Source organism: Lontra canadensis, unplaced genomic scaffold (assembly GCF_010015895.1).
Source record: "Lontra canadensis isolate GAN:19392208 unplaced genomic scaffold, GSC_riverotter_1.0 scaffold4, whole genome shotgun sequence".
Classification (NCBI taxonomy): Eukaryota; Metazoa; Chordata; class Mammalia; order Carnivora; family Mustelidae; genus Lontra; species Lontra canadensis.
The window spans coordinates 40138467-40158626 of record NW_022630998.1 but is presented as its reverse complement, the minus strand read 5'-3'; the positions used below and the strand labels follow the sequence as shown (position 1 = coordinate 40158626).

Here is a 20160-nt window from a genome sequence, read left to right as displayed (position 1 = left end):
TTCTGCTTTCATCTTTATGACATTACTCTAGGTACTTCAGGTAACTGAAATCATACAGTGTGTCCTCATTGTGACTGGCTTATTTCATTGAGTATAAAGTTTTTAGGGTTCATCCATATTGAAGCATGTGTTCTTTTGTGTTCATCCATCTTGAATTAGAGTGTTCTTTTTTTAAGGTTGAATAGTACTTCATCATGTATCTGTACCACATTTTGTTTATCTTTTTATCTGTCAGTGGATGGTTGGTTGCCTCCACCTTTTGGCTGTTACTGCAGAGAGTGCTGCTATGAACATGGGTATACAAATATCTCTTCTAAACCCTGTTCTCAATTCTTTTGGGGATATACCTAGAAGCGGAGTCACTAATTGTATGGTAAATTGTACACCAGTTTTTACTATTTTGAAAAACTTTCATACATAGCATAGCAGTTGTATCATTTCTCCTTCCTGTCGGTAGTATACAAGGCTTCTGATTTCTCCATATTCTCACCAGCCCTTTTATTTATTTATGGCTATATTTATATTATGGCAATTTTTCAGAATAGCCATCCTAATGATTAGATGATCGAGGAACATAATATTTCAACTTACTTTGTTATAAGCGCTCCTGTTTTGCCTCTTGGTCTAGTATTCCATCTTTGTTTTTCCCTCAATTTTTAGTAATTTACTTGGCTTAAAGAGCAGCACAACCACATCTCTTTTGTATTAAGCATTTGTGATTGTTTTTCAGTCATTTGCAACAGAATTTAGGAATTAACTGAGGTAGTAGTGGTGATGATAACAAAAGAAGTAGGAAACTCAAACCAATTCAAGTAATGTTAAATCCAGAATTAATGGATTATTGAATCTGTAGCTTCACATTTATGATGAATGGAAGTCCACAACCACCTTTATTTATTCACTGTTAATAATCACATACTAGATATTATAAAGTTCATGAATTAGAATGGTTGAAACTAAATAAAAATGATGCAAAATGAAATTTCTTATAACTGAAAGTTCTAAGATGAAGATAATGAATTTACGTTTTATTTGAAACCAAGAAAATGCAAAAGAAAAGTTAATTTTTTGCAAGGACATCTGGTTAACACAGCATGGGAATTCATTTAGTTTTATGTTTTGTATTTTACTATTTTCATTGGTTGAAAGGCACATTGTTTTTTTGTTTTTTGTTTCAAAGATGTATTTATTTATTTATTTATTTATTTGGTGAGAGTGAGACAGCTAGAGAGGGAGAGGGAGAAGCAGACTTCCCACTGAGCAGGGAGCCCGATGGGGGGGGGTCCTGATCCCAGCGCCCTGGGATCACAACATGAGCCGACAGCAGATGCCACCCAGGTGCCTCTGAAAGGCACATTGTTAAGTGAAAGACGTCAGTTGCAGAAGAATCATATAATCACATAATTATCTATTCATATGAAATGTCTCAAATAGAAAAATCTGTAGAGACAGAATATAGATTAGTGGTTTGCCTTAGGGATTTGGAGATGAGGGGTTAAAAGAGTGATAACTAATGGATATTGGATTCTTTTTTGAAGTGATAAAAATGTTCTAAAAGTAACTGTGGTGGGGCGCCTGGGTGGCTCAGTGGGTTAAAGCCTCTGCCTTCGGCTCCGGTCGTGATCCCAGGGTCCTGGGATCGAGCCCCACATCGGGCTCTCTGCTCAGTGGGGAGCCTGCTTCCCATTCTCTCTCTGCCTGCCTCTCTGCCTACTTGTGATCTCTATCTGTCAAATAAATAAATAAAATCTTAAAAAAAAAAAAAAAGTGACTGTGGTGATGGTTGTTCATAACTGCATATTACAGAAACATCAAATTATATACTTTATCTGGGTGAGTTCTTGGTATGTACATCGTATCTCGGTAAAGCTGTTTAAAAAAATGAAGCTTTAAAACTGGACAGTGCCTTAAAGAACCAACTTTCAGATATCTATAGTATTTCCATTTGTCATCCATTCCCAACTCTTGAGAAAATATTTTGTTTATTCAAGTCACTTTAACTTTCTCATTCATCCTGGATAGTAGCAAAGATTTTTCTCTAATATTTGCTTCTGAGAAAACAGCTATAGAACACATAAGTGTTACTATAGTAATTATATCATGAAGGCAGATTTTCATACTTGACTCTTTACTCACTTTCTGTTGAATCATAGTTTTTTATACTTAGCTTTCTATAAGTAAGGGACTAGAAGCCAGATTGTCTTGTGTACAGTCTAGGAGAGAAATCTTAGTCCTTTAGTCCCCAGATTATAGGGATCTATGACCAAAAATACTATTACGTGAGTAAATGTGAATGAATTAATTTTCTCACATGTCCATGGCCATGGCTATCATGGGGTTGTGGGAGAGTGTAGTTGCTTTGGTGCAGAGGCGGATGCATGGTAAATCTTTTCCAAGTGCTTTCAACTCATCTTTATTACAGCACTGAAGATGGTGTATAGTTAGATAATTGCATGTCTGTTTTTCTCAGATTGTGAATTCCTTGAAGGTAGGGACTACACTTGAGTTACTCAGCTTTATACTCTTGTATCTGTACTGTAGCCTTCTAGTTTTTAGGAAGCGCTGCATAAATGTTCACAGATTGGTGAGAGAAATTATGGAAACATAGAGACAAAGTGGGGATCGTAGACAGGGAAACGCTAGGTACTAAGAAGATTACCTTGGAAATTCTGTTTACTGTTTGTAAGGATCACAGACCCCTCCAAAACCTTAAATGTTTTACTTTGCCAAGTTGATGTCGAGTTACTATATTTCAGTTTTTAATTGTGTATGAATGTGGGTTGTTCATTCAGTTTAACACTTTATTTTACTTAGTCATTTTGTTATACCAACTAGTATCCCAAAATGAAATAATGAAACTTCTCATTTTGACAGCTTGAAATAACTGTGAATGTACCAGATATAGGCATAGCTGTTGTTGAACATCCACTGTCAAACACAGATGTGACTACTCAGGAGATGAGACAAGAAGAAAATTTGAAGGCATTATCTGTCGTAAGCACCCATTTTATTATGTTTTGTTTTTAATTTTTTGTTTACTTTCAAAAGAATGGAGGTTTATTTTGAAAGCTTTAAGTTTACCAGCCATTCTTGCTAATTTCTATCATGTAGGGAACTGTATGAATAGGAGAAACTGGTGAATAATCCATAAATTTTGTGTTTCAGTTGGAAAGCATTGATTTTTGTGTATGTGCCTGAAGAACTCTTAAGAGCCTCATAAATTTACGTTAAAGTTCTGTTGCATAAAATCTATATAATGGGGGCACCTGAGTGGCTCAGAAGGTTAGGCTTCTGCCTTCGGCTCAGGTAATGGTCTCAGTCCTGGGATCAAGCCCCGTGTCGGGTTCTCTGCTCGCTGGGGAGTCTGTTTCTCCCTCTCTCTCTACCTGCCTCTCTGCCTACGTGTGATCTCTATGTGTCAAATAAATAAAATCTTAAAAAAATCTATATTAAATATAAATTACTTAAAATATATTTAGTTGCATTTTGTTTGGTACTCTTCCCTATTTGGTTAGTATTTCTCTTGTTTTTGGAGAAGAAGACAGCAAATTCTACTTTTTTAACAACTTCATTTTTAAAAATTTTTTATTTTTTTATAGATTTTATTTATTTATTTATTTGAGAAAGAGAGGGAGGTAGAGAAAGCACAGAAGGAGAGGGAGACTTCCCCTGAGCAGAGAGCCCAATGCAGGCCTTGATCCCAGGACTCTGGGATTATGACCTCAGCCAAAGGCAGACGCTCAACCGACTGAGCCACCCAGACGCGGCACCCTTTTTAACAACTTCATTAAGATACAGCTCACACGCCAAATAAGTCACCCACTGAAGTGTAATTCATTGGTTTCTGGTATATTTATAGATAGGTATAAATATTGTAATAGTCAATTTTAGAGCATTTCATCATGTCAGAAAGATACCTTAGGTCTCAAAGCAGTTTTCCCCATTTCCTCTCAACCCTCCCCAGGCTTAGGTAACTAGTAATCTACTTTTTGTCTCTATAGATTTTCTATTCTGGATGTTTCATACAAATTGACTCCTACAATATGATCTTTTATGCCTGGCATTTTTCTTTTTTTTTTTTTCTTTTTTTTTTTTTTTTTAAAGATTTTATTTATTTATTTGACAGAGAAAGATCACAAGTAGACAGAGGCAGGCAGAGAGAGAGAGAGAGGGAAGCAGGCTCCATGCTGAGCAGAGAGCCTGATGCGGGACTCCATCCCAGGACCCTGAGATCATGACCTGAGCCGAAGGCAGAGGCTTAACCCACTGAGCCCCCCATGCACCCCCCCCCCAGGCATCCCACTTCTAATAGTTTTATAGATTTTACAAGAGTTGTACATTTAGGTCTTTAATCAACTTTGAATTGATTTTTGTATGTGGTGTGATGTTACAGTTCTTCATTCTCTACATGTGACTGTACAGTTGTTGCAGTATTTCTTTGAAAAGACTGTTTTTCCCTCATTGAATTACCTTGCATTTTTGTCAAAAATAAATCAGCTGTACATGTGTGAATTTATTTCTGAATTCTTATCTCTATTCCTTGATTTATATGTCTGTCCTTATACCAGTGATGCTCCATTGATTGCAGTTTCTTTGTGTAAGTTTTGGAATTGGGAAAGTGTGAGTCATCCTACTTGATTCTTTGTATAGAATTGTTTTGGCTTTTGAGGGACTCTTGCAATTCCATATGAATTTTAAAAATTTGTCAGTTTCTGGACATTATCTAAGATTCTGATTGGGATTACATTGAATCTGTAGATCATTTTGGGGGAGCTAGTCCCATCTTAATACTGAGTCTTCCAATCCAAGAACATGGGTATTTGCCCATTTACGTAGGTTGTCTTTGATTTTTTTCAGCAATGTTTCATACTTTGCAGTGCACTTCCTTTGTTAAATTTATTATCAAGTATGTTATTATTTTTGATGCTGTTGTGAATAGAGTTGTTTTCTCAGTTTCATTTTCAGGTTCTTTATTGCAAGTGTCTAGAAATACAATTGGTTTTTGTGTATTGGTCTTGCGTACTGCAACTTTGCTGAACTCTTTAGTTTTTTCTTTTTTAATGAATTTAGCTCTTATTCAGAATTAAATAAGCAAAAGTTTAAGAAATATTCACAAAGTACTTACATAAAAGAAAGTTAATAGGGACAGTCACAAGTTTGCAACAAATAATTATAAAAGTACTCAGGGCAGCATGAATATAAACCATGTCACAGCATAGTGATCTAATTGTGAAATGAATAATGCATAACTAACATTTGCACCAAGACCAGAATTAAAAAATAAACATACTTTAAAAGCTTAGTTCTACATTAAGCTTTTTCTCTTCCCCAGATCCTTAGTGAGTTTATACTCTGTAACCTTAATGAGTTTATACTATGTAATTCTTTTAAACAAACATATCATGTCAAACTATAAATTATATAGATGGATAGATAGTGTGAAAAGCCTCCTAAAATGTACAAACTAACTGAATTGTGAGCTCTTTAGTTCTAATAGTTTTTTCTTTCCTTTTTTTTTTTTCCAGTGGATTCTGTAGGATTTTCTACATATGAGATCATGACATGTGACTAGAGATGGTTTTTAGTTCTGCCTTTCTGTATTGGTTTCTCAGTGCTGCTATAACAAAATGCCATGAACAAGGCAGCTCAAAATTATAGGAGGTTATTTTTTTATCGTTCTGGAGGCTGGTCCAAAAATCGAGGTGCCACCTTCTGGAGGCTCTGAGGGAAAACATTCTGGCCTTTCTCCTGCTTTCTAACAGTTGCCACCAGACCTTGTCATTTCTTGGCTTGTGGCAGCACATTTCCAATTTCTGCCTCCAATGCCACATGGTAATCTCCCTGTATGTGCATCTCTATGACTTTTTTCTTCTAAAGACACCTCTCATATTGGATAGGGCCAACCCTAATCCAGTATGACCTCCTGTTAACTTTATTACATCTAAAAAGGTCTTATTTACAAATAAGGTAGCATTCATGTTACTGGGGTTAGGACTGCAACATATCTTTCTGGGTGAAAGATTTCAGTTTATAACACTTTTTTTTTTTTTCTCTCTTCTCTTTTTTAAAGATTTTATTTATTTACTGACAGAGAGAGAGCACAAGCAGGGAGTAGTAGGGGCAGAGGGAGAGGGAGAAGTAGGGTGCCCGCTGAGCAGGGAGCCCAATGCAGGGCTCGATCCCAGGACTCTGGGATCATGATCTGAGCAGAAGGCAGATGCTTGACCACCTTAGCCACCCACATACCCCATCTTACAATGCTTTTCACTCAGCATGTCTTTTATTTCTTTTCTTTTCTTTTCTTTTCTTTTCTTTTCTTTCTTTCTTTCTTTTTTTTTTTTTTTAAGATTTTATTTATTTATTTGACAGAGAGAACATAAGTAGGCAGGAGGCAGACAGAGGGAGAGGGAGAAAAAGGCTCTTTCTGAGCAGGGAGCCTGATGAGGGACTTGATCCCAGGACCGTGGAATCATGACCTGAGCCAAAGGCAGCCGCTTAACCTACTGAGCCACCCAGGCGCCCCAGCATGTCTTTTATTTCTGCTTACCTAATTGCCCTTGCTAGAACCTCCAGTATAGTGGTGAACAAAAATGGTGAGAGTGAGCATTTTTGTCTCATTACTGGTCCGAGAGGAAAGTATTGAGCCTTTCACCATTAAGTTTGATGTTAGCTGTGGACTTTTCCTGTTTTATTTTTTTATCAAACTGAAGATGTTCTAGTCTTTTCCTAGTTTACATAACAGTATTATCATGAAAGGGTGTTGGATGTTGTCCTGTGCTTTTTCTACATCTATTGAGATGATCGTGTGATTTTTACCTTTTTATTGTATTGATGTCATGTATTACATTGAATTTTGATATTAAATAAAAAATTCTTGGGGCGCCTGGGTGGCTCAGTGGGTTAAGCCTCTGCCTTCAGCTCAGGTCATGATCTCAGGGTCCTGGGATCGAGGCCCACTTGGGCTCTCTGCTCAGTGGGGAGCCTCCTTCCCCCCGCTCTCTGTCTGCCACACTGCCTACTTGTGATCTCTGTCAAATAAATTAAGTCTTTAAAAAAATTGCATCCAAGTTTTATATGTTGCTGTGTTTGGTTTGCTGGTATTTTATTGATTTTTTGTGTGTGCAAGTTCATACTAAATAATTCTGTTTTCTATTACAAATCTGACACCAGATTCTTGTGGTGTCAGGAGCTGAAGTCCTGTTCTTTGTAGAAAGAAAGCCTTCCAGCTGGGGCCTGCAAGGAGAAAAGACCCTGTTTTCTTGGTTGCAGGTTCTGAGGTGGGGTCTCTGCTTCACTGAGCTGGGAAGAAGGACGGGGAGAGAGCAGTCTTAGTTCAAAACGATGGGCTCTCTACTCTGTTACTGTATTTTCATCAGTTTTTGCAGAAAGATGTGTCTTTTGCCCTAGGAACATTTCCAGAGGCTTTAAATGTTTGTTTTTAATAAATTTCACCAGTTTCACTGGAGAGAGGGTTAGCAGAGCTCCTTATGATATATTGGGCATAAATCATGTAACTTTTTAATATGTTAAAATTCATTTTCACCTAGTGTGAAAAATTGGCAGTATTCTTTAGTTTTTGGTTTCCACTGGTTTAAAACTAGTGACAGATACGACTGAAGTTCAAGGATTATGAAAGTGAAGGAGTAAATTAAGAATGGTAGGTGCACATGGTAAATGCAATATGATTAGAGTTAAAAATTTGCATGTAGGGGCTCCTGGGTCGCTCGGTGGGTTAAGCTTCTGCCTTCAGCTCAGGTCATGATCTCAGGGTCCTGGGATCGAGTCCTGCATTGGGCTCTTTGCTCAATGGGGAGCCTGCTTCCCTCTCTCTTTCTCTGCCTGCCTCTCTGCCTACTTGTGATCTCTCTGTCAAATAAATAAATAAAATCTTTAAAAAAATTTGCATGTAATACAAGGAAAAGGTAAAATAAGGAGCAAGAGACAAAATAACTTGGCTTTTAAATTACTTCTGTATGAAACAATAAATAATTGTATAGGGAGAAAACAGTTTGCACTCCTTTGTAATCAGAAACATTGAAGAACTGTAAAACATCATGGATTTTGAGACACAGAACATATATTTGGGAAAATATGTAAGACATTGCTTATCTTTTCCTCTTTTAGGAAATGAACACAGATGAACATACCCAAGGTGAAACAGGTAACTGTTAATAAGGAAACTGATAAAACTACTTGGTTAACACTAACAGAGTGATTTAGTATTGGTGTTAGTTATCAAGTGAGTAATTTCACTGGAGAGTTGAACAAAATGTTTTAACTGTTGTATATGTTACCCCTAGGAGAAACTTGGATTCTTGGAATAATTACTTTATGAAGTGAGTTAAGAGTTAAATGTTTAATAAAGAAATATTACTTACTTCCTCTGTTCTGCCCAGATGTATTTTCTTTGAAGGTATTAAATTATTTAGTAGGAGGGAGGAATTTTCAATGAGTAAAAGCTAACAATTAATGATTTCTTATTTTGTGGTAACCAGTACTGCTGTAAGGAATTAATGGTAGGCAGGATATTGAAACTTGTTACTAGAGAATAAATGCTTGAATTAAAAATGTTTTCTAAGTAAACAAACTTCAATTTTCAGCTTCCTTTTTCTGTTTTAATGTTGGTGTATCTCCTCACAAGGTACCAGTGATGGAAGCACTGAAGCTGCTATAACGTTACTTGCAATGGGAGATCTAGTGTTGCAGTCAGAGATCGGGGCAGAACAGAGTGATGGTAAGAGTGAAAGTTAAGTCTTAACCGAGAAAAGCCTTTTAAAGTACAGCTTTTAAGAAATTATACCCACAGCTGAGTAATAAGTCAGTACCTGCCTTTTACATTTGAAGTTGGCATTGCCAACTTCATTTTTTTTCCCCAGAAAAAGGTAATATTGTGTGCATTGATCCGTCTAACTTTGTCCCTTTAGATGTAGTGGCCACCATTTCAAAACAGTGTACTTGGTTTATTAGGAAAACTTTCTATTCCTGGAACAATCTAGTGAGTCCTTTACTTTTCTCATCATAAATGTTGATTAGCTGAACCCATTGATCACTGATCATTTAACACTTATTTCCTTAGCAAAGGGACTTCTGCTTTGGATTGTCTTCACAGTTAACTGATAATCACATATAGTATGAAGGAACAGTAGCAGTCATTGAAATAATTTAATTGCAACTATTCTGTTAGTTTGGACTGAGCCAAAAGATATGTCAACTCAGATTTTCACAGTATTTTAGGCTGAGCTTATGGAGTATCTTCTATTTCAAGTCTACCAAATGGGTAGTTAACTATAGTCCTGTTAATTATTTTGTCTGGAGATGAGTGACCTGCCATTTGTTTTAGGTGTTAGACTTCTAGCCCATAACTATATATTTATCAGGAAATTTTCTGGTCTGTGTTCCTTACACAGTCTCATTTCTCTCTTTCTCTCTCTCTTTTTTTTTTTTTTTTTTGAGTAAACTGTATACCCACTGTGGGGCTTGAACTCATGACCCCAAGATCAAGAGTCACATATTCTACTGACTTAGCCAGGCAGGTGCCCGTATACAGCTCCTTTCTCAACGGCAGAGTATTGCTTTTGTGACAGCACCTGTCACAAATCCCTAAAACATAAAAACAGGTTTTAAAAATTTGTGAATGAAGGTGATCCTATCTTGAAACTCATTTGAGGCTGTGTAGTTAGTCAAGATAACAGATTCATTTTTACTTCCTTTTTTTCCCCTTAAGGTTTTATTTATTTATTTGTCAGAGAGAGAGAGAGCACAGCAGGGGGAGCACGGATAAAGGTAGAAGCAGGCTCCCTGCTGAGCAAGGAGCCTGAAGTGAGACATAATGCTGGGACTCTGGGATCATGACCTGAGCTGAAGGCAGACCCCCAACTGACTGAGCCACCCAGGCGTCCCTCATTTTTACTTCTGATAGCACAAGAATTCTAGTCTGTAAGAATGATTTGGCCTAGAACAAGTCAAATCTCTGGCATAAAATATATAATCATATTTATTATTTTTTTAAGATTTTATTTATTTTTGAGAGAGAGAGCGAACATATGTATAGGGGGGAAGGGCAGAGGGAGAAGCAGGGGAGAAGGGAAAAGGGAGAAGATCCCAGGACCCTGAGATCATGACCTGAGCCAAAGACAGACCTTTAACTGACTGGGCCACCCAGGCGCCCTGATCATGTATTTAAATTCAGAACGAAAAAGAGTAAACTTTAAAAAGTAATATAGAATTTTATAGTTGCTTAATGTTGGGGGATTTATTTTCTTTGGATGTCTACTTGTATTGGGTCAATTTTAATTTTCTGTTCTTTTCTGTAATAGGAGTATGTGTACTTCTTGATGTTCATTCAAAGGATAAAAGCTGTGTTCCTTTTAGCCCAGATAATGTAAATCACAAAATTGTTCGTGAATGTCAGGAGCTTTCTTCACCTGTCAATAGTACATCTCCTTCTTCATTAGAAGAAAACAAGATTGTATTGGAAGAGCAAAGTACTAAAGAAGAAATTGGTTTAGTGGAGAAAGTAAAGGAAAACGCTGTATCAACCAGGTTTATTTTGCTTTATTAAACTCTTGAGTTTTACAGTATTCAATTAATAAATATATTTAAACTACCATTTTAGTTAATAGCTTTTGAGTAATACTTGTGTAAGTGTAAAGTAGGCATTGCTGATTTCTCAGCCTTTATTTTTTTAAGTATTTTATTTATTTATTTGAGGGAGAGGGAGTGTGAGCAAGAGAGAGACAGAAGGAGCAAGGGGAGGGGCAGGAGAGAGGGAAAAGTAGACTCCTCGCTGGGCAGGGAGCCTGATATGGGGATCGATTCTGGGACTCCGGGATTGTGACCTCAGCATAGGGCAGACACTTACCAACTGAGCCACCCAGGTGCCCCAGTTTCTCAGCCTTTAAAGTGAGAGGATAGGCTGGTTTGATTTTAGTTTCATGGTTTGCTTTTTTTTTTTTTCTTAAGATTTTATTTGTGAGAGAGAGAGAGAGAGAGCATGAGCAGGGGGAAGAGGCAGAGGAAGAGTTATAAGCAGACTCCCCACTGAGCAGGAAGCCTGACACAGGGTTCCATCCTAGGACCCTGGGATTATGACCTGAGCCAAAGGCAGATACTTAACTGAATGAAACACCCAGGCACCCGTGGCTTGCATTTTTTTTTTTTCCCTAATAAATTTTTTTTAAGTAGACGCCACACCCCACGTGGGGCTTGAACTCAGGAGATCAAGAGCTACATGCTCTACTCACTGAGCCAGCTGAGCGCCCTTAATGGTTTGCATATTAAAGTAAATGTAATATGTGCATCTTTGAAGCTTTAATGAAATAGTTTTCTGTAAATATGGTCTCTGTTTTATAAACATGGTCCAGATTCTCTTCCCTTCTCCAGACTTGCAGTAAAATTGCCACTGTATATTTTCTGCATTAAAAAATGAACACTTACAGATATTGTGGCACCTAAGAAGGTAGCACATAACTGTATCAGAATGTATGAAGGTGAGAGAGATAGTTATTACATGGTTGATGGATTTCTCTCTTCCCATCTTTCTTCTAGGAATACAGCTTCTGAAGTGACCAGTAATTTGAGAATAAGAAGTAGATTTGCCAAGCCTAAACCAAATCTTAAGACTTCAGGGACCAGTAGATTTGGTGTTCATCAGGAAGTTCCCAATTTGTTTATAAACAAAGGAGAAATGGTAGAAAGTCAAAGAGGTAAATTTTGTTCCCTTAAACAGCTACAAAATTATATTTACAAGAGAAATTGCATTAGCATTTCAAATGGAATATTCATTTAAAATTATTTTAATTTAGTATTAAAAAGTTTCAAAAAGTAGAATGAGCTATAAAAGAAATACCAATAAATCCATCAAATAGCTTCAGTCATTATTACTGAATTATCTGTTTAGTTGACCCAAAACCCAAAATAACATGGGTTTGAACCCCATGGGTCCACAATACATGGATTTAAAAAAAAGATTTTATTTATTTATATATAGCAGGAGAGGGAAGAAGGAGAGAGAGAATCCCAAGCAGAGTCCGTGCTGAGCATGGAGCCTGATGGCGGGGCTTGATCTTGACCCCGAGAGCATGACCTGAGCTGAAATCAAGAGTTAGATGCTTAGCTGCTTGAGCCACCCAGGTGCCCCTATACATGGATTTTTTTTTTAAACTTTTAAAATATGTTTTATTGGGGCACCTGGGTGGCTCAGCGGGTTAAAGCCTCTGCCTTCGGTTCAGGTCATGATCTCAGGGTCCTGGGATCGAGCCCCACATCAGGCTCTCTGCTTGGCAGGGAGCCTGCTTCCCCCTCTCTCTCTGCCTGCCTCTCTGCCTACTTGTGATTTCTTTCTGTCAAATAAATAAATAAAATCTTTAACATATGTTTTATTTGGAAATAATTTCAAACTTACAGAAAACTTACAAGAATAAGAAATAGTACAAAGAACATCCAGATACCTCTTGTATGTAAGCTTACACTTAATTATACATGGAGTTTTTTTTTATAAAGACAGTACAGTACTATCAATGTATTTTCTTTTTCTTATGATTTTCTTTTTTTAAATTAAATTTTATTTATTTATTTGAGAGAGAGGAGAGCACAGAGGGAGAGTGAGAGAGAGAAGCAGACTCCCTGCCGAGCAGGTAGCCCTGTGTGGGGCTTGATCCCAGGACCCTGAGATCATAACCTGAGCCAAAGGCAGATGATTAACCAACTGAGCCACCCAGGCATCTCTTCCTTAGCATTTTCTTAATAACATTTTATTTGTTTGAGCTTACTTTATTGTAAGAATATAATATCTAATACATAAAAGTTAGAAAATACATGTTAATCGACTTAAATCATCAATAAGGCATCTGGTCAACAGCAGACTATTAGTTGTCAGGTTTTTTGAGATTCAGATATGCAGAATTTCTACCGCATGGGAGCTTTGTGCCCTTAACCCCCATGTTGTACAAGAGTTAATTATATTTACTTAACGTTTTTGTCATATTGTGTGTGTGTGTGTGTGTGTGTGTGTGTGTATGTGAATATTAAAGCAAACAGTTTTTAAAAAGCTATACGTGCATGTGGCAAAAAATAAGACATTGTCCCCAAGTTATAAAATTTAATAAACTTCTTTGGTTCCCAGTCCCCAATCTCATCTCTAGTGGTAAATTGCCATTAAGTTTTTTTCATGGACTTCCATTATTTTATAGACATAAGCATCTAAATGTGGGACTGTGTGTGTACATAGATACATCAGTATATACATAAACACATGTATTTAAATATTAATATATAATAAATATTAATATATTTGTCAATATATTTAACATATTATTTAATATATCATATATTAAATATAACATTTAAATATATGTCATTCCTTTCAGAAAGAACAAAATTATGAGCATACTATATCGTATATACTGTTTAGCACATTTGTTTATTTACTTATTTTTTAAGATTATTTATTTGAGAGAGAGAGAGAGCGCCTGGTGGAGAGGCAGAGGGAGAGGAAGGGAGAGTCCCAAGCAGACCCTGGCTGAGCCTGGAGCCCTACTCAGGGATCTATTCCATGACCCTGAGATCATGACCTGAGCTGAAACCAAGAGTTGGATGCTTAACCCACTGCATTATGCGGGCACCCTTTGTTCAGTACTTTTTTTTTTTTTTTTTTTTTAAGATTTTATTTATTTATTTGACACAGAGAGAGGGAGACACACACACATAGCGAGAGAGGGAACACAAGCAGGGGGAGTGGGAGAGGGAGAAGCAAGCTTCCTGCATGACCCTGGGTTCATGACCTGAGCTGAAGGCAGACGCTTAAGGACTGAGCCACCCAGGCGCCCCTGTTCAGTACTTTTGAAAATAACAGTTTCACTGAGATAATTCTGTATCATACAGTTAACGCATTTGAAATGTTTACTGCAGTGGCGTTTAGTATATTGCCCAAGTTGTGTAATCTTCTTCATTAGTAGCAACTCCACATATCCTTCAACCCTTCCCAGCCCTAGGCAACCACTAATCTACTTTGTCTCTGTAACTTTGCCTATTTTGGATGTTTCATATTGAAGGAATCATATAATATGTGGTCTTCTGTGTCTGGTTTCTTTTACTTAGCATGTTTTCAAGGCTCATCTGTGTTGTAGCATGTATCAGATATTTCTTTTGCTTACCAAATATTCCATCATACTACATTTTGTTTATCCATTCAGGGCGTTTAGGTGGTTTTCTGTTTGTTAGCTGTTGTAAGGAATGCTGCTAAGAACATTCATGTGTAAGTTTTTGTGTGGACGTAAGTTTTCATTTGTCTTGGATTTACACTTACAAGTGGCATTGCTGGAACATATGGTAATTCCATGTTTAACCTTTGAGAAACTGCCAAAATGTTTCAAAAGTGGTAGCAACGTTTTGTATTTTCTTTTGTTTTTTTCCTTTCTATTTTTTTTTAAGAAAATTTTTTTTCTTTACACTCATTTTTATTAAACAAATAAGTCTGGTAGTGGAACTTTTTTTATTTAATGCATAAACATATAAGTCCTTTTATTAGAGAAATTATACATATTGGTGAATATGGTCAGTGGTCACATCTAGGGGTTAATTGTTTAAACAGAAACAATAATTAGGGTAGATTCTATGCTCTCTTCGTTACATTGTGAAGTATCTTGTGTAGTCATATTCTATTGTTGGAATGACAGCTTATACAAACTTCAAGAAAATTAGAAGATACGTTGAAGTATCTTGTGTAGTCATATTCTATTGTTGGAATGACAGCTTATACAAACTTCAAGAAAATTAGAAGATACGTATGAACACCAAGTTCTCCCCCTCCTTCTGCAACAGTCTCAGTGATTTTCTTCATCACCTCACCATGCCTGCATGGGTGAACTGAACACATGGTGGGAGATGAGGGTGATTTTCAGTGGTCACTGTTTTCTTCACATATCTTGACTGATGTCTTCATACATGTGTTCAACTGTTAAAGGCTGCCTTTGCTCATCATAGCTGAATAACCATAATCGTGGTGTCTTGTAATATTTATCATAAGTGATATAAAGGTCATAAGTTCTTGTTTGCAAAATAGCATCTTCACCTCCAGCATCAGTTTTAGTTTTACAAGCTTCCCCTGTTTCTCTTGTGTCTAGGGTAGCCTCATCTGTTTCCAACAATCCACTTTCTTCATATTCTTCCATATCTGCAGGTTCTCCTTCATCATCTTCCTCCTCCTCCTCACATATTGCTGAGCAGTCTTGAAGTTTTATACTGTCCTTGCTTTCCAATGTAATCTCCTTAAATGCTTCAGTTATTCCTGCAATACCTGTGTTATGATAAGTATCTACCCATCCCCCATCACCATCATCATCTTCAGTGATAGCTTCCAGTTTATCTGAATATTCCATCTGTTTGCACCACTTGTAGCATCGCACATTTTTGGTAACCAACAATTGTTTGCCTGTTGGTAGGTATGCCTTCACTTTCAATTCTTTCCCTGTAGCCCATTGCCATGTTGGACAGTGGTGGACTAAGTGATCGCCATCCGCTACAAACTACAAACTCTTCTGGGGTAATAACACGTGTTTCCTTAAACTTTGATTCCTTAAGGACTGGAGTCAGATACTCAGCCACTTCCAGTGCTTTTCCCTTCACCGTGTTAATCACATTCTGCATCCTGGGTCCAGAGAAGCAGCCGGCCCTGCGACAGGTCAGGAAGGGCAGCCGGGGAAGGGACCAGGAGTAAGAAAAAAGCCCCTCTGCCGCCAGTGTGCATCGGCACTGGCACCCGAGGGGACGGGACAAGACAGGATGTGACGGGACGGACCGGACGAGGGGCTATTTTTAAGTAATCTCTGTACCCAGTGTGGGGCTTGAATTTATAACCCTGAGATCAAGAGTCACATGTTCTACTGAATGAGCCAGCCGGGTGGGCCAATATTGTGTCTTTTCATCAACATTTTGTGAGGGTTTTGCTTTCTCTTTATCCTCTCAGACACTTGTTACTAGATCGTCTAGTCAGTTTGAAGTTCTCTCCTGGTTTTGATTTGAATTTCTTTCATGACCATTGATACTGAGTATCTTTCTATGTGCTTATTTTTATATTTTCTTTAGAGACATGTGTTCACGTCTGTGCTCCTTTTTTTTTTTTTTTAAATTTAACACGGGGCTTACGACCCTGAGATCAAGACGTGAGCTGAGATCAAGAGTTGGATGCTTAACCAGCTGAGCCACCCAGGTGCTCTAAATCTGCTCATTTTTGTATTGGGAAACTTGTTTTATTACTGAGTTCTTTATATTGTAGCACTCTGTTTTTATTTATGTATTTTTATTTTTTAGAAGATTTTATTTATTTATTTGACAGAGATCACAAGTAGGCAGAGAGGCAGGCAGAGAGAGAGGGGAAAGCAGACTCTCTGCTGAGCAGAGTGCCTGATGCGGGGCTCGAGTACAGGATCCTGGGATCATGACCTGAGCCAAAGGCATAGGCTTTAACCACACCGAGCCACCCAGGCGCCCCGAGTTTTTAAAGATTTTATTTATTTATTTGAGAGAGAGAATGAACAGGGGGAAGGAGCAGAGGCAGAGGGAGAAGCAGACTCCCTTCCAATCAGGGAGCCTGATGCAGGGCTCGATCCCAGGACTCTGAGGTCATGACTTAAGCCAAAGGCAGACACATAATGGACTAAACCACCCAGGTCCCCCAGTAGCACTCTGTTTTTAAAGATTAGTATATTGAAAAAAATCTTTCTGTATGATTACCTAGCGTTCTCTTCTTTTTTTTTTTAATGGCCTCACTAGATTGTGGTGTACATGTTGAATCCTACTTCTACTTCCTTTTCCACCTTTCCTCCCTGCCAAAGGCCCATCTGCTTCACATGCTAGTAAGAGCAGGAAAACAGTGTATATAGTAGGCTTTCTAGATTATCTTAAGCTCTATAGGTAGAAGATCTGGATAGTGAGCATCATCTTTGCCCTGTTTTGGGGTTCCTGATTTCTGGGATTTCCTTTCAACCAGCAATGCTTAATGATTCAGTTAGTTAATTCCATTACTTACTCTGAGTTCAGAAGTACCCAAAAGCTATTTCAGTGTGTAGGCTGAAGTTACCTTTTTTATTTTTATTAAAAATTTGTTTTGATTTGAGTGTGGTTGACACACAGTATTATATTAGTTTCAGGTATACAACATAGTGATTCAACAAGTTTGTTCATTGTGCTGTGCTCACCACAAGTAGAGCTACCATTTTTCACTATATGATGCTATTATAGTACCATTGACTATTCCTTATGCTGTGCTTTTTATTCCCGTGATTTATTCATTCCATAACTGGAACCCTGTATCTCCCAATCTCCTCCTATTTTGTCTGTCTTCCTACTCCCTCCCCTATGGAAGTCATCAGTTTGTTCTCTGTATTTATAGGTCGATTATTCTCTTCATTTGTATATTCATTTGCTTTCTTAAGTTTCCATATATGAGGGAAATCATATGGTATTTGTCTCTCTCAGTTTGACTTACCTCACTTAACATAATACCTTCTAAGTCCATCCAGTTCACAAACAGCCCAATTACAACTTTTTTAATGGCTTTGTAATATCCCATTGTGTATATATACCACATTTTCCTTATCCATTCATGTACTGATGGACACTTAGGTTTCTTCCATATCTTGGCTCTTGTAAATAATGCTGCAGTAAATTTTGGGCTGTACATATATCTTTGGAATCCGTCTTTTCATTTTCTTTGTGTAAATACTTAGTACTGGAATTTATTGTATCATATGTATTTTTATTTGTGATTTTTGGAAAAACATCCCTACTATTTTCCACAGTGGCTACATCAATTTACATTCCCACCATTAGTGGACAAGTGTTCCTTTTTCTCTGTATCCTCATTAACACTTGTTATTTCTTGGGTTTTGTTTTTGTTTTTATATTTAGCCATTCTGGTTGTGATATCTTGTAGTTTTGATTTGCATTTCCCTGATGATTAGTTATGTTGAACATCTTTTCATGTCTATTATCCATCCGTATATCTTCTTTGGAAGACCCTTTTTTTTTGTTTTTGTTGTTGTTGTTTGTTTGTTTTTAAATAGGTTCCATGTCCAGCATGGAGCCCAGTACAGGGCTTGAACTCATGACTCTGAAATCAAGACCTGAGATCAGGATTCAGACATTTAACTAACTGAGCCACCCAGGAGCCCCATCTGTGCCCATTTTTTAATTAGATTGTTTTATTTTTTGGTGTTGAGTTGTATAAGTTCTTTATATATTTTGGATACAAACCCCTTATCAGAAGTATCATTTGCAAATATTTTCTCTGAATTGGTAGGTTGCCTTTTCATTTTGTGGATGGTTTCCTTCGCTGTCAGTCCCAATAGTTTATTTTTGATTCTGTTTCCCTTGCCTCTGGAGACATATCTAGAAAAATGTTGCTACAGCTGATGTCAGAGAAATTATTGCCTGTGTTTTTTTCTACGATTTTTATGGTTGGTCTCATGTTTAGCTCTCCATTTTGGGTTTATATTTCGTATATAGAGTTAGAAAGTGGTCCAATTTCAGTCTTTGGTAGCTGTCTAGTTTTCTAAGCACCATTTATTGAAGAGACACGTCTTTTACACATTGTATATTCTTCATAGTTTTTTTGTGGTTCCATACAAATTTTAGTATTATTTGGTGTAGTTTTGTGATAAATGCTGTTGGTATTTTGATAGCGATTTGAAGGTAACTCTTTTATGTAGAAGTCATTTTCTTCTGCTTTGTGACATTGTTTTTAGAATAGCTCCCTCCCTAACACTTTGCCCAAGGTGGAACTAGCCAGACCTCATGTGTACCAATTTCTAAAATTCTTTTATATGTGGGTTTGTAATTACACTGCTGTCACCATGGAGTGGACATAAAATTGCTGTGGCAGCCACAAGTGAAATATGTACAGTGTAGGATTTGTTAATCTTCTCCCTCAAAAATCTCATCGGCCAGGACCACTCTTACTGCTGTGTGTAAGTTTGATTTTTGGATTAAGAGAAATTTGGAAGAGCCACTATATAGTGATCAGTCTTTAAAGAGAGAACATATTTCTAAGTAATATGGAGATTTTAGCTGTGCTGTTTTGGACTATATCTTAAGTGTATTTTTTGTTTAAGAAACTGAGAAAAATATTTCTGAATCAACGGAATTACAAGATGAAAACCTTGGATCACTTAGAACAGCAGAGAGTAAGGAGCAGAGCAAATTGGCTTGTGAACATGGTATTGGAGAGACTGCTGTTTCTCAAGAAGCAAATCTAACTGAAAGGTAAAAAGAGAAATTCTGGTATTTGGTTTAAATTCTGTTTCAACTATAGTCATTAGCTGTAGCTATAACTGTTTGATTGGAAAAGGAGGGTTCTGTTGCATTAAATATATTTTAGAAACTTGAACACCATTAAATCTTTGACTCACAACTCTAAACGTTACTCTGTAGTTGTCCACTTGGTTTCAGTACAGAACTTTAATACATACTCTGAAGTTCAAATATGTACTAATCTCTTTTTCAGAAATGATGATCAGGAAGAGGAATCTCAAAAGGTTCAGATATCATCAGTTGCTCCAGTTTCCTTTGAGACAAGGCCCCATATACTTGGTTCAGATGTGGTTCTCCCTGAGAGTTCTGTCGAAGAGCCCCAGGGAAAGGACTCTAATGGAGACAATGTGCTTGCTCTTCATATGTCAGAGGTAAAAGAAGATAAAATATAACATGGGGTGGCTGGGTGTTTATTCCCCATTAAAAAAAAAAAAAGTATAATTCACATACAATAAACTTCACCTTCTTAAGTGTGTACTTGTACAAGTTGTGACAAACATATATAGTCATGTAAACAACACATGAGCAGTTCCGTCATCCCCCAGATTCCCCAGGGCCCTTTTTTACACACCCACCCCCCCTTAGCACCGTGGCTACTTGGTGATCCCTTATCTGTTTTCTTTCCTTACAGTTTTTCCTTTGCAAGAATGTATTATGATAGAATTTTTTATTGAGTGTGTTTTTAGTCTTTTGAGCACAGATAAAACAGCCAATACGTAGCTTTGCTGTGAAAGTTTTGAAAAAGGGTTTTGTACAGAGTATTTACCTCTTGCTGTGGGCCACTGAATCTGAGAACTACTTTCACATTGCAGGTATTTTTCTGAGGTGTTATTACTACATGTTTGGTACCGC

At 37.2% G+C, this 20160-nt stretch overlaps 1 protein-coding gene and 1 pseudogene across 5 annotated transcripts in view; one reads left to right on the top strand and one right to left on the bottom strand.

Annotated features, from left to right (window-relative positions):
• BDP1 (B double prime 1, subunit of RNA polymerase III transcription initiation factor IIIB) overlaps positions 1–20160 on the top strand; it is an 86740-nt gene that overhangs the window by 53332 nt on the left and 13248 nt on the right. For 4 of the 5 annotated variants that reach the window (XM_032848895.1, XM_032848883.1, XM_032848875.1 and 1 more), the window contains 7 exons: positions 2875–2994; positions 8125–8161; positions 8642–8734; positions 10317–10542; positions 11548–11705; positions 19110–19260; positions 19502–19679. In XM_032848895.1, the coding sequence (XP_032704786.1) occupies positions 2875–2994; positions 8125–8161; positions 8642–8734; positions 10317–10542; positions 11548–11705; positions 19110–19260; positions 19502–19679 (963 nt within the window). The remainder of the gene's footprint in view (positions 1–2874; positions 2995–8124; positions 8162–8641; positions 8735–10316; positions 10543–11547; positions 11706–19109; positions 19261–19501; positions 19680–20160) is intronic. The other variant, XM_032848888.1, reaches the window with a different exon arrangement.
• Positions 14614–15645, bottom strand: LOC116861958 (annotated as a pseudogene).